The sequence below is a fragment of the Lissotriton vulgaris genome, chromosome 4_1 (genome assembly GCF_964263255.1).
Source record: "Lissotriton vulgaris chromosome 4_1, aLisVul1.2, whole genome shotgun sequence".
NCBI lineage: Eukaryota > Metazoa > Chordata > Amphibia > Caudata > Salamandridae > Lissotriton > Lissotriton vulgaris.
This window is the reverse complement of record NC_141691.1, coordinates 2,140,105,671-2,140,119,255: the sequence shown is the minus strand read 5'-3', so window position 1 is coordinate 2,140,119,255 and position 13,585 is coordinate 2,140,105,671. Positions and strand designations below refer to the sequence as shown.

Genomic DNA, 13,585 nt, shown 5'->3' with positions numbered 1-13,585 from the left:
ACCGGAAACAAGCTTCCGAGGGGTGGCAGAGTGGGCTAAAGAACGGTGATGGATTAAACCGAGATCTTTTGACTGGGTGTGAGTGTTTGATTGGTTCAGATGCTCCGTCCATTACCACCCCCTTTTGTACCGCTTTTGGCCGCCATAAGTGTGGCAGGGTATGCTCAGATGTGAGTCCCTTGCTCACTTTGCCACTGGATTCAAGCAAGCCGGGCTGAAGACGGCTGGAATGCCAAAAACCGGTCCTCCAAGCTTGTTTCCGGTCCAGGGAAGGCATGGCAGCATACATAGTCGGCTAGGGTGTGGTTGCAGTGTTTGTGCATATAATCAACAAGGAGCAAAGAGGGAAATTATAGAGAAACGTGGTCGCCTTCAACTCATATAATCTTCAATAACAAATGGACCAAGTTCCCTATGGCAATTATTTTATTTTTAACGTAAACGTGGACTACATGTTACAATTCACTTTTTGTAAAAACAAATTTCCCCCCTATATATTTGTGGGGTAGAAAGCACACGTTTCAATTGCCTACTAAGTACTCAGGGCCTCATTTATGAGGCTGCACGTCACTTTTACGCCGCCGGTGCGTCACTTTTTGTGACGCACCAGTGGCGTAAAAAATGCACCTTGTTGCGCCATATTTACAAAGTGACGCATCTAGGTAGATGCGTCACTTTGTAAACCACTGCGCCACATTATACCTGCGCCAGGTATAATGTATGCAAGGGGGGCGTATTGACGCAAGGAAGGGTCGTAGAAGTGACGCAGTGAAATCTATGAGATTTCACTGCTTCACTTTTACGACGCCGTTGAGTCAAAATCTTGCGCCTGCCTCACAGCAGGTGTAAGACTGACGCAGGCCCTTTCACATGGGGCTTGCCCCGTGAAAGGACACATTGCTGGAGTTGCGTCATGTTGGACTTGGCCCTTCTGGCAGGTTCACCCCTGAACTTTTTGCTTTTAATGGTGACCTGGTGATGGTGATTTTTTGGGTTCTGCGCACTTTCACTGTGTCCCAGTGGAAACTGTGTGCGCACTCTGAGTGCGTGGAGTAAGGTTGGCCTGCCCTCCCAGAGGAATGCATGGGGGAAGTCTGTGTCCCTGGTAGTTTCTGATGCGTGAGGCGTACAGGCTCGAGTCTGGTATGGGCGAACTCGTGTGATTGAATGCTTCGCAATGATGTATGTGGCATGATTGTGTCTTGTGCGGAAGTGCCACTTCTAGGAGTTGGCATATTAGTGTAAAATATGCCTGGCGTGTTTCCGCTTCCCCCTGCCTTGGGGAAGCTTTTGGTCTGCCTTCCGGTCTCCCATATGCTGAGGGAGACCAGAGTTGCTGCCCGCCGCCCGGACCGCCGAGAAGTGAAGGCGGTGATGCGTGGGGGGGCCGGGTGCCGACCCCGCCTCCCCGGGTGGCCGTCAAAGAAGTGCTGCCGGCCCCGCAGCACAAGAGAAAGAAACCGGCAGAGAAGATGGCCGGATGTTGCCCGGGGCTCCCGTGAGCTGTGGGGAGCCCCGGTGGTCCAGCGGAGGACAGGAGTCCCCCAAGAGGAGGAGAGGACCCCCCGCTGGAACCGTCGCCGAGAGGAGACGCCGCAGGAAGGAGACGCCGCCTCCCGACCAGCCGGTGAGTGCAGGCGCAACCGCGGGTCGCCCCTCAGCGCTTCCTCTGTCCCTGGGTCCCTGAAAGGGCTCAGGGGGCAGTTGCGTATTTCAGAGTCCCCCGAGAGGGACACCAACAGTTGGGGGGCATTGCTAAGCGTAGGGCGGCTCCGAGGGGCAGAGGGCCGCTCCCCCCAGCGGGCAGTCATGTTTCTAGAGCCCACGAGGCTCCCACTCTGCCCCACAGTCGTTCACAAGCCCTGAGAGGCTCCAGGGGTCATTGTTGTTTCTAGAGCCCACGTGGGCCGCCCCGCATTGCTTGGGGAATGTTTCTTCGTGAGCCTAGATGTACTTTGGATCAGGAGTGGGCGCACTCCTTCACCCCTACCCTGGCCTTCCAGCTGCGCAGCACTTAGTGCCAGCTGCAGCGTTTAGGCCCCCTGTTCTGTCCCTCAGCTGCCCAGCAAGTAGTGGGCAGCTGCTACGTTTAGGTGTTGGCGCAGTGGCGCAACCTGGACTTGATGTAAGTTCTGTGCTAATGTGATTTCTGCAAAGTGTTTTTTGCTGCACCTCTGAATGTGTTTTTATACGTCATGTGCCTTGTTCTTACACCTCTGAATGTGTTGTTGATGCATCATGTGTCTTCCTTCCTTACACCGCTGAATGTATGTTTATGCATCATGTGTTATGTTTCTATGCTTATACCCCTACTAGTACTGTGATACTTAGGTGGTTGTTCTTGCTAGTACAGGTGGTGCTAGTGAGGTCCTGGTTCCCTGCGTTACCTGTTCCTAAGGTGGTTAGGATTGCATAGGTGGTACTTAACCTTTACCAGTAGTTACTGGCTGTGTGCTTTATGTTCTATTTTGTGCTACAGTGATTTATATTCTATGTTCTAAGTGCTAATTCTACCAAGTGCTAAGTTCTAAAAGTGCTGATTCCTGACAGTGGTCCATGTGGCCCTGTCTTGTACATATCCCCTGTAAATTCTGCCCGTGCCTGTTGGCACATTGTAAAGTGTGTGTTTTATCTAATGTGTTTTGGTATAATACAAAGGCTATTTTTATATATAACCTTGTGTGGAGTCTCCTTTGTGGTGGGCCTTGGGTGTTGTTGCTGGGGTGCGAGCGCAAATACTTAACTCACATCGCCTCCAAGTTTAGCCTTGCTGCTCGCGCCACGTTACCTAGAGGGTGAGCAGGGGTTATCTTGGCGTGTAACTCCCTTGCCCTGACTTAGGAGTGGTGGTTTCTGACTGACTTTGGCGCAAGCCCTGGCCAGCCAGGGATCCCATTTCTAACATTGGCGGCAGCGGAAAGGATAAGGATTTGTGTTTGCGCTGTACTGCAGTGGCAGCTGGCCGCACTACAAAACTCTGCATTTTAGATGACCACATTTTGGGGATTATTGTTTTTGAAGTTCCATATTTCTTCTCCTGAAGGTATCATTGTTTAATTGTGTCCAGTACATTTGTTCCCCCGCCCCGCACCCAGAGTTTGGTACCTGTGTCACGTGTGGTCAGGTTGAGGAATCATGGGTGGTAGAAACTGCCTTACCAGTCCGAGGAGAGGGTTGTGTGTGGATGAATGGTGTGTGGCACTAGACAAATGAGGGTGAGTTCTCTAGGATAGGGAGCTTGCTGAATACCTTGTGAATTGTGTACTCCTGTGTTAGCTCAGACCCCTAGGTTCCCTGTGTCCATCTTCTCTCTGTAAAGCCCTGCCAAGATGGAGCCTGTTTTTGATCTCAGTGATCTAGTTTGGTACAATATGCAGAAGTTGGAAAGGTTCTGTAGAGAGAGGCATAGGGGTGGATGGGTCAGATACTAAGTACGAACTTAGGAACTACCTGGTCCAATGGTGTAAGGAACAAAGGGATCTTGAGCGCAGTGAGGAAAGGGCCCGCGCCTCACACCATGAGGGTGGGGTGTCTGTAGGGAGCCCTGAAGATTCAGAAGAGGAGAAAGAAGATGTCAGTACCTGGACGCCAGTAGAGAGTGATGACCCCATAGGTAGGGAGTCCCTTGCTGGGTCCAGTGTAGGAGGCAGCGCCTCATCCCTTTCCCTGTCCCCAGAGGAGTTGGAAGATAGGAGGAGAGAAAGGGAGCACCAGCTGGCTTTAGAGAATCTAAGGTTAGAGCATGCCCAGGCTATGGCACAGCTGGGCGTTAGAAAGCAACAGCTAGAGACTCAGAGGCTCTTAGCACAGGAAAGGATAGAGGAGGCAGAGAGGGCCTCCACCAGAGGCAAAGTAGCTCTGGAGGGTAGACTATCCCCTGCGCGCAGTTTTAATTTTCTGGATTCCCCGGGGAGGGTTGAGTCCAGTGGTGGCAGCTATATAGAGCCCAGTGCGAGCAGTCTCACTCCCAGTTCCCAGAGTATGGTACCTGTTTCCCAGGAAGAGGAGTATATGTTGAAATTCAGGGGCGGTAGGAAGCTGTCTCACCAGACTTGGGAGGAGTTTGAGGATGAATGTTGTGGAGCACTGTGGGCTTGGGTAGAGGTTCACACTCACTCTGACACACTGCTTAATATGGTTCTCAGAGAGCAGGTGCTCATTTGTTGTTCACCAGGGTTGCGCCAACACCTGTTGGGGTGTGGATTGTCTGATGCATGTGAGCTTGCAGATGAAGCAGACCGCTGGGAAAGGGCTGGAGGTTCTCTAGAGTCATTGGTGAGTGACTCCGAAAGTAGTGGTTCAGGTATCCTCCAGCCCAGCGTGGTTGAGGAGGCTCAGTGTAGCCCAGCTAGGTCCCAGGATAGCGAGGAGGGTGTAGGGGCTCACTGCCTGGCTCAGTGGAGCAGGAGTGAGAGGGAGACCAAGGGTCCCCAGACGCCCGAAGCCCTGCCTCAGGACTTGGATGGTTTCTTGAGGGAACACCAGGTTGGGGACCTAGGCTGTCCTGTTAGTCCATTTGAGGAAGATCTCCCAGTGTCTAGGGAACCTGGACCATCTGTAACTAGAGCTCCAGGGGTTCCAGTTTCTGGCAGTTCAACTCCAGGAGGGAGGGCACAGAAGTCCGAAGTGAGGAGTGATTGGGGGATGAGTTTCCCAGTGGATGCACCAGTGGACCAGGGACTAGCCAGTTGGGCTAGATCTTCTTGGGGGGACCCTGGTGGCGCCACTTCTGGTCTGGGGGATCTTCGGGCACTGTCAGGTGGACAGGGAACGGGAGATCTGCGCCAGACAGACAGTCACACAACATATGTGTCATTTGTTAGCCTCAGGGGGATGGTGTGTGAATCCCCAGAAGTCCAGGAGTGCCGGGCAACTATTCCACCAAAGGTTTTAGACCGGAGGTTGGTAGGCCAGGTTCAGGATCAGCCTGACCTGAAGGGTAGGACGACTGTAACCAGTGTCCTGACCGGTTCTTCTTCCAGAGGAACCTCTCCAGTTGGGAGAGGGCGGACCTCTGGAAGGAGGTGCAGAGGGTGGGAGAGCCCACCTCTGACCCCGGTGCAACCTGAGGGGTTAAACCCTGGGTTGGAATGGCGTGCTAGGTGTACCCCTCGCCGGAGGAGGAGGAACCCTAGGAGCCTTCCCTGAGACTCCTGGTCCGCCTGAGGTTGTAGACCCTAGGCTGGAGAACCAGTGGCAGTCTAGTCCTGTCTTGCAGACAGGAAGAGTGGAGAATGGCTACTATGTGCCAGGGGTTACTACCCCCCGCTCTGCGAATAGGCAAGGACCGGTGGCACCTGGTACTGGCCGCGGACAGCTCAGTTGGTCCAAACAGTGGTTTTAGAAGGAACCCCATGGGTTCACCGTGGCGTAGAACAGGAGGGTGTCCCTGCAGTTGCTGGCCCGCGTCTTTGTTCTATCGCCCCAAGCAGGGAAGTCCACCACGGTGGTGATTGGTCTCCCCTGCGTTTTGGCTGGAAGGGGGTTGTGTTGGACTTGGCCCTTCTGGCAGGTTCACCCCTGAACTTTTTGCTTTTAATGGTGACCTGGTGATGGTGATTTTTTGGGTTCTGCGCACTTTCACTGTGTCCCAGTGGAAAGTGCGTGCGCACTCTGAGTGTGTGGAGTAAGGTTGGCCTGCCCTCCCATAGGAATGCATGGGGAATGTCTGTGTCCCTGGTAGTTCCTGATGTGTGAGGCGTACAGGCTCGAGTTTGGTATGGGCAAACTCGTGTGATTGAATGCTTCACAATGATGTATGTGGCATGATTGTGCCTTGTGCGGAAGTGCCACTTCTAGGAGTTGGCATATTAGTGTAAAATATGCCTGGCGTGTGATTGGCTGGAGCTGGCTGGGATGCCAGGCTCCATGAGTCATGATGGGTCTGCCCGGTGGTGAGTGTGGAGATTAGCATGCTTATGGCTGGGTAGGAGTGCACCTGTGTCCTGAATGGGGCTGGGCTTTCCCCACACAATGCTGGCTCCACCCCCTGTGGTGCGTCTAATGACCCTAGCCCTGCCAGTGAATGAAAAGGGGGGTTGAGCACATCAAGGGTGCTCCAAAACCAGCTGAGACTGGTTTCTCCCCCACCCTGCACCTACAGACAAAGGGATTTCAAGTATAAGAAGGGGCTGTGTCCCCTGACAAGTTGTTCTCTTCCAGGATCCTGATAGGAGGGGGCTGCTGCTGGTGGGGCCAAGGAGGGACCGCCATGGGGGCTGTCTCCTGCCCTGTGCGCTGGCCCCTGGGCCCTGCATGCTCCTCCTGATGCCCAGGACCTTCTGCTGTGCCTTTGTCCTTGCCCCAGGGCTGTGGCTGCCCCTAGCGCCCCGTGAGCGCTTTAATTTGCCTGCCTGGGCAGAGCGCTGTCGTTTTCCTTCTGAGGGAAGCGCTCCTGCCCTTTGTGCCCCAGAGTGCTTTGTTGCACTTTATTCCTAATTGCGGGTGCCACCCCGTTCATTTGGTTGTTTGGCGAGTGCCCACCTCGCTGTTTTGGTTTTTAATTAATCTCGCGGGTACCCACCCCTCTTAAATGCCCCCGAGATTCACCGCTGCGGCCAGAGCCGTGGGAAAATGGCCACCGGAAGGAGATGTCCATCTGCCGCCTGGTTGTGGGCGGGGCCGGGAGGACGTGGTTTCTGCTTCCCCCTGCCTGGGGGAAGATTTTGGTCTGCCTTCCGGTCTCTCGTATGCTGAGGGAGACCGGAGTTGCTGCCCGCCCGGACTGCCGAGAAGTGAAAGCGATGATGCGTGGGGAGGCCGGGTGCCGACCCCGCCTCCCCGGGTGGCCGACAAAGAAGTGCTTCCGGCCCCGCAGCAAAAGAGAAAGGATCCGGCAGAGAAGATGGCCGGATGTTGCCCGGGGCTCCCGTGAGCTGTGGGGAGCCCCGGTGGTCCAGCGGAGGACAGGAGTCCCCCGAGAGGAGGCGAGGACCCCCCGCTAGAATCGCCGCCGAGAGGAGATGCCGCAGGTAGGAGACACTGCCTCCCGACCAGCCGGTGAGTGCAGGCGCCCCCGCGGGTCGCCCCTCAGTGCTTCCTCTGTCCCTGGGTCCCTGAAAGGGCTCAGGGGGCAGTTGTGTATTTCAGAGTCCCCCGAGAGGGACTCAACAGTTGGGGGGCATTGCTAAGGGTAGGGCGGCCCCGGGTGGCAGAGGGCCGCTCCCCCCAGCGGGCAGTCTTGTTTCTAGAGCCCACGAGGCACCCACTCTGCCCCACAGTTGTTCACAAGTCCTGAGAGGCTCCAGGGGTCATTGTTGTTTCTAGAGCCCCCGTGGGCCGCCCCGCATTTCTTGGGGCATGTTTCTTCCTGAGCCCAGATGGCTCCAACCAGGGGCATATTTGTTTTCAGAGCCAGAGGTCTCAGTTGGGTGCAGTCCTTGTCCTGAGGGGCCTGTGAGGGCCCCTGTCGCAGATTTGTTTTCCAGCTGCCCAGTAAGTAGTGGGCATCTGCACCGTGTAGGTCTTTCTTTCCCTAGGGACATGTACTTTGGATCAGGAGTGGGCACACTCCTTCACCCCTACCCTGGCCTTCCAGCTGTGCAGCACTTAGTGCCAGCTGCAGCGTTTAGGCCCCCTGTTCTGTCCCTCAGCTGCCCAGCAAGTAGTGGGCAGCTGCTATGTTTATGTGTTCGTGCAGTGGCGCAACCTTGACTTGATGTAAGTTCTGTGCTAATTTGATTTCTGCGAAGTGTTCTTTGCTGCACCTCTGAATGTGTTTTTATATGTCATGTGCCTTGTTCTTACATCTCTGAATGTGTTGTTGATGCATCATGTGTCTTCCTTCCTTACACCGCTGAATGTATGTTTATGCATCATGTGTTATTTTCCTATGCTTATACCCCTACAGGTACTGTGATACGTGATACTTAGGTGGTTGTTCTTGCTAGTACAGGTGGTGCTAGTGAGGTCCTGGTTCCCTGCGTTACCTGTTCCTAAGGTGGTAAGGACTGCGTAGGTGGTACTTAACCCTTACCAGTAGTTACTGGTTGTGTGCTTTATGTTCTATTTTGTGCTACATTGATTTATATTCTATGTTCTAAGTGCTAAAAGTGCTGATTCCTGACAGTGGTCCATGTGGCCCTGTCTTGTACATATCCCCTGTAAATTCTGCCCGTGCTTGTTGGCACATTGTAAAGTGTGTGTTTTATCTAATGTGTTTTGGTATACTACAAAGGCTATTTTTATATATAACCTTGTGTGGAGTTTCCTTTGTGGTGGTCCTTGGGTGTTGTTGCAGGGGTGCGTGCGCAAATACTTAACTCACATCACCTCCATGTTTAGCCTTGCTGCTCGCGCCACGTTCCCTAGAGGGTGAGCAGGGGTTATCTTGGCCTGTACCTCCCTTGCCCTGACTTAGGAGTGGTGGTCTCTGACTGACTTTGGCGCAAGCCCTGACCAGCCAGGGATCCCATTTCTAACATGTCACTTTTGTGAAACACTCCAGCAATTCGTCACTCTTGCGTTTACAGATTCGTCAGAAATACGGACGTATCTGTAACTCCTTGCAACATCATGCGTCATACATTAAATATGACGCATAAGAAATGTCGCATGGAGGGCGCACTGAGAAGTGACGCATCGCTGCTTTCACGCAGCGATGCGTCATTTTTCATAAATGAGGGATAAAGACTTTTTACTTAGTAGGCAATGGAAACATGTGACTTGCTACCCCACAAATATATAGGGGAGAAATGTGTTATTACAAAAAGTGAATTGTAACATAGTCCACGTTTACGTAAAAATAAAATAATGTGCACATAATTGGGGGTAGTTAGAGAACACCGGTGGTTGCCCGCAGTGATGCTGTACACGGGTAAGTAGAATGCAATGCTAGTGTAATAGGGTGAACAGTGATGACTTTTCAGTGCTGGCATAGTCGTCTGGGGTGTAGTGTGAGTGGGCACTGGTTTGTTTGCAGTATTTGTGGACACCGTTGGTTGCATGCAGTGATGGTGCACTGATGCGTGCAGTGATGGTTTACACAAGTGAGTGAATTGAAAAGCTTGCGTAATAGTGTGCGCAGGTGGTGGAATGTTAGAGCTGGCATTCATAGTCGGCTGGGCTGTAGTGTGAACATACGCGGATAGTGCTAGTGCATACAGACGCTGTGTTTGAGGTTCCCCCCTAATCAGTGTCTGCTTGAAAAGTTTGAAAGGAGGCTTCACTTCTCAATGGTGCACCGATTGATTCACCATGATTTATTGAGTGGGCATTATGCAAGTGTATTTGACTTGAAATGCAGGGGTGCATGATATTGAGAGGCGTGTTCGTGTCAAAAAACTAATATCCTTCTGCAGTTTTTAAACGCCTGTTCTGCAATGTAGCGGGAGTTTAACTTTTTTACTCTATTACTTTTAATACCCACATGACACAGACTTCATGTATTTGCATTGTTTTAGATGTAATATGTATTCTTCTCACTGTTGCAAACAATGACATTCTAGTCATATGTGTTTGTTAACCTGCATGTCCCATTAGTTCTGTCCGTCAGTGATTCACCACAGGGCATTATGGGAAGAGGCAGGGATAGACAAATCTCTGCTAGCAATCATCTTGTGGCTTACAAAAACCTATCACCAGCTGCTTGTCATACCAATGAATGATAGAGCACCATACTAGGTCATAACGAGGGAACACTCCTGTCGGGGGGCTAGGGCTGGAGGCGGAGCAAAGAATTCAGAGAAATAGCCAGGGATGTAGCTAGCATTAAGTGGCACCAAGGTCTAGAGGGGACGGGGTCATCAGACCTCAGGGTGGTTGACACCTTCCTGCTTTCTCAAATTTGCTTTAAAATGCACAATTTGCCCACTCTTTTTTTTTAAGTATAAGTATAAACTTTATTGTTTAGTTAATTAAAACCATAACAAAGCCAATATGAAAAAATTGAACATTTCAATAAAATAAAATCAATAAAATTCTTCATAGTACAGTTTAAAGCGCAAAATTTTAAAATGATGCTGGTAGGAGCTTTAGCAAATTGCTCGTCGTTAAAATAGTTAATAATACTGAAAATGTTATTATAAAATTTCAACAGCTTTCAGACGCTTTTCAAAGGCTATCAAGAACTTTATGAATTTGCAATTAATTATAGGGTCTGTTGAGTCTAGGGCACCAATAATGGCCGATCTACAGCTGCGTAGACCTTTGGCCCTAAAAATGTTCTTTAAAAAGAGTGTGCGCTCCCGGTTCAATGTTTTACAGTGGCATATAATATGGATTATATCTTCTTTTGTAGTGCCACATAGTCGACAGGCGTCTGCATCTTAGCGTTTCCAGACAGGTTCATCAGCCAAAGTTAGTAGTTTGCCGAATCTCACTGCCATCAGCCTTTTTTTTATAAACACAGAATACGTTGATGCTAGGTAGGTAGCCGAGGTGAGATTGTTGTAACTGTTAATCACGGTCCATGAATGGGAGCGGGCGGCAAAGATAGCTTTGTCCGTAATTAGTGAGTGAAATTTGGCCGCTTTGTTTAAAACCTGTTTAAAAGACGTGAATGGTAGGTTTTTTTCCCACAAGTTTATAGTGCATGTTTGCTCCAGAGCGCCAGTCAGATATTTGTTCGCTGCAGAATTTTGTTGGTTTTCTAATTCCTGCCATAACAAGCTGTCCAAGGTGTTATTTATGGAATTCGTTTTAATTCTATACCATACTCTAATACTTGTATAGAGTCTACCCAGTGACTCGTTCATCAGCCAAATTCTAAGCGCGTCTGGGCAGGTGAAACTGAGCGTGGGAGTTGTAAGACCTTCTTGTAGATTTTTGTGATAAGACTGTTTAAGGTGATATCATCCTTGCCCACTCTTTTTTCAAAAAAATGTTGGGCGGAGAACCCCCTGAATCCTCCGTAGGTGGGTCGGGATCGCATGTTTCGCTCACTCGTCGCAGTGCAGTAAGACAATTGGTTTACGGCTCAACACTTTCAAATGTCACCATCCGCCACTGCTGAGGTGCCACACCCCCTCACATTTTGCCCCTCAAGAACAGCGTTTGTCAGGCTGAGGAGAGGTCGCCCTGACAGAAAACTGTTGATTTTCAGGTCAGGAAGCCAGGAGCCAGACATGCCCTAAATGCAGAGGCTCCTGGCTGCCTGAACTGCACTTTGCTGAGCTGAGGAAATCACAGCTACTGTGGGTTTGACCCCCTCATCTCTGCAAAGCTCTTTGAGGTCCTCAGCCTCAGTGACGAGGGGTGGCATCACTCATTGCCTCACACCTCAGCAGTTCATTTTTAAGCCCAGGAGCGCCCAGGGTCGAGTTTCAATCAGTGCTTCCTCTTCACAGAGTGGGGTGGGGTCAGCAGACTCACCGACCCCATTCACCTTTGTGACACACATTGTGAATGCATTGAATGTCAGTGTGTATGTGTGCATGTGTGTCCCGTCCATCCCCCTCCCTCCTAAAATTACCGGCCACCACTAATTTTAAATACTTGAGCATAAAGTTCCAAACCTCACCCATACATTAATACATCTAGGAATATGTCCCCTAGATTGGCCATTCGCTCATTATCATTATTGTTGTTCAAGCCACAGGTGGAGGATGTAAAAAAGATCTATTTAATGAAAGTGAAATGGATTTTATATGTGCAATAATCACAGTTGAACTCATATTGGTGCATGTTGTCATCAGGATACTAGAAACATTCTTTCTTGCTTTCTCTTGTCAGATGGCCCTGTTGCTATGAAGCAATGTGGAGAGGAGACGGAGCTGAGGATAGTTCTTGTTGGAAAAACTGGAACTGGGAAAAGCGCCGTCGCCAACACCATCCTAGGGAGGAGGGAGTTTGTGTCCAGAGCATCATCAGGGTCAGTGACCGCGGAGTGTAAGGCGGCGAGCTGTGAGTTCAATGGCGAAAAACTCAAAGTCATCGACACTCCGGGGCTCTTTGACACAAAAGTCTGTAATGAGATTATGAAAGAGGTGGCCGAGAGCGTGGTCCTGAGCGCCCCCGGACCCCACGCCATCATCCTGGTGCTGCAAGTGGGGCGCTTCACTGAGGAGGAACAGAACGTGGTCAACATGCTGCGGGATCTGTTCGGGGTGGGGGCCGATAATTACCTGATGGTCCTGTTTACTCGAAAAGAGGATCTAGAAGATCGGTCCATAGAGGACTTTGTAAATGATCCTAAGGGAGAGTTTAGGTATCTGATTGTAAACCCTGGGAGGCCTTACTACGCCCTCAACAACAGAGCAACAGGAGAAGAAAAGGAGCAGCAGAGGCGGGAACTGTATGACGTCATTAAATGCATGGTGGGAAGGAATAACGGAGGGTTCTACAAACATGAGATGTATGAGAGGGCGCAGCGGGCACTGCAGGACAGAGAGGAGAAGATAAGGAAAAGAATCCAAGAAGAAGCAGACAGAAAGAAAGCTGAAATACTGTGTGAGAAAGAAGAATTAATTGAGAGACAAAAGAAGAAAAACAACGGTGAAATAACACAACGGAAGGAGAACGAAATAGATGAAAAATGTAAACAGAAATTGGCAGAAATTGAACAACGGTTATATGATAAACAAAAAAACGCTAGAAAGGAGGCCGAGTCTGAGGTTCTGCAGGATATAAAATATGGCGCTATAAAGGGGGCGGAAACTGGAGCTGTGGCAGGGGCGTTAGGAGGCGTAGTAGAGGGGGCACAGATGGGCGCTGCCGCTGGGGTTGTGTTTGGTCCTGTTGGAGTGGCAGCTGGAGCGGTGGCTGGTGCAGCTGTGGGAGCAGTGGCCGGGACAGCAGTTGGCGCGGCCATTGGGTCTGGTGCGGGGATGGTGGCAGCCTCTGTTGCTTCATTATTTAAGAAAATGTTCAAGAGCCCTAAGATCGACAAATGACATCTCTATCTGGGGTCCCTTTTCTAAACTTACTTTTAGATTAATTATATGTTTTTTTCTCATTGCATCCTAAATTCCACCTCCTATTCTAGCCATTGGCTGCAGCATCAGCGTATTGATACCATCCATGGAATTTATTCCATGTGTTTAATTTGTGCTCCTGGTCAAAGGTCGTCATCATCATTGGCACCGTTATTTCAAATCACGTATGAATGCTCCACATTTTATCCGAATAATTATATCTAGTTATGTCTACTGTGCAAATAATTTTGCTAAAGGTGCATTAATGGAATCTGTACTCTGTATACACATAATAAACTGAAAATCTTTCCTGTTGATACTTTCAAATGCTTTGCCCACTTGAAAAAGACTTACTGTACAAGTGTTGGTGCCAGGACCTCATGCTCAGAGTAACAGAATTTATGTCCAGCATCCGTTCTCACTCAACCAGATAATGCATGTTCAGTCTCAGATAGATTGAGAAAAGAAATACAGCTTCTCTTACAAATGACCATCTTTTGTGTGGTCAAAGTGCTGATATTGGTATACACCCAAGGCTGTGTTACTGAGAGTGTCCCAGGGTTGCAACGAGCATGGGCGCCTGCTTTGTGCACCTCCAGGGCACTTTGGTATTACCGAAGGGGCCACAGACGTTTGTGCAGTCCCTTCTGTTATACTGATAGCGCTCTCACACATGTAGCGCCATAGCTATCATTAGAGGATATTCTCTCATTTGTATAGGGGCGTGGCCCCTT

At 50.3% G+C, this 13,585-nt stretch overlaps 1 protein-coding gene across 1 annotated transcript in view; it reads left to right on the top strand.

The window, feature by feature from the left end:
- Positions 1 to 13,160, top strand: part of LOC147725248 (uncharacterized) — a 58,239-nt gene extending 45,079 nt beyond the window's left edge. The window contains exon 3 of the mRNA XM_086966560.1: positions 11,671 to 13,160. Coding sequence (XP_086822686.1) covers positions 11,671 to 12,830 — 1,160 coding nt within the window. The 3' untranslated portion in view covers positions 12,831 to 13,160. The remainder of the gene's footprint in view (positions 1 to 11,670) is intronic.
- The last annotated feature ends 425 nt before the right edge of the window (positions 13,161 to 13,585 follow it).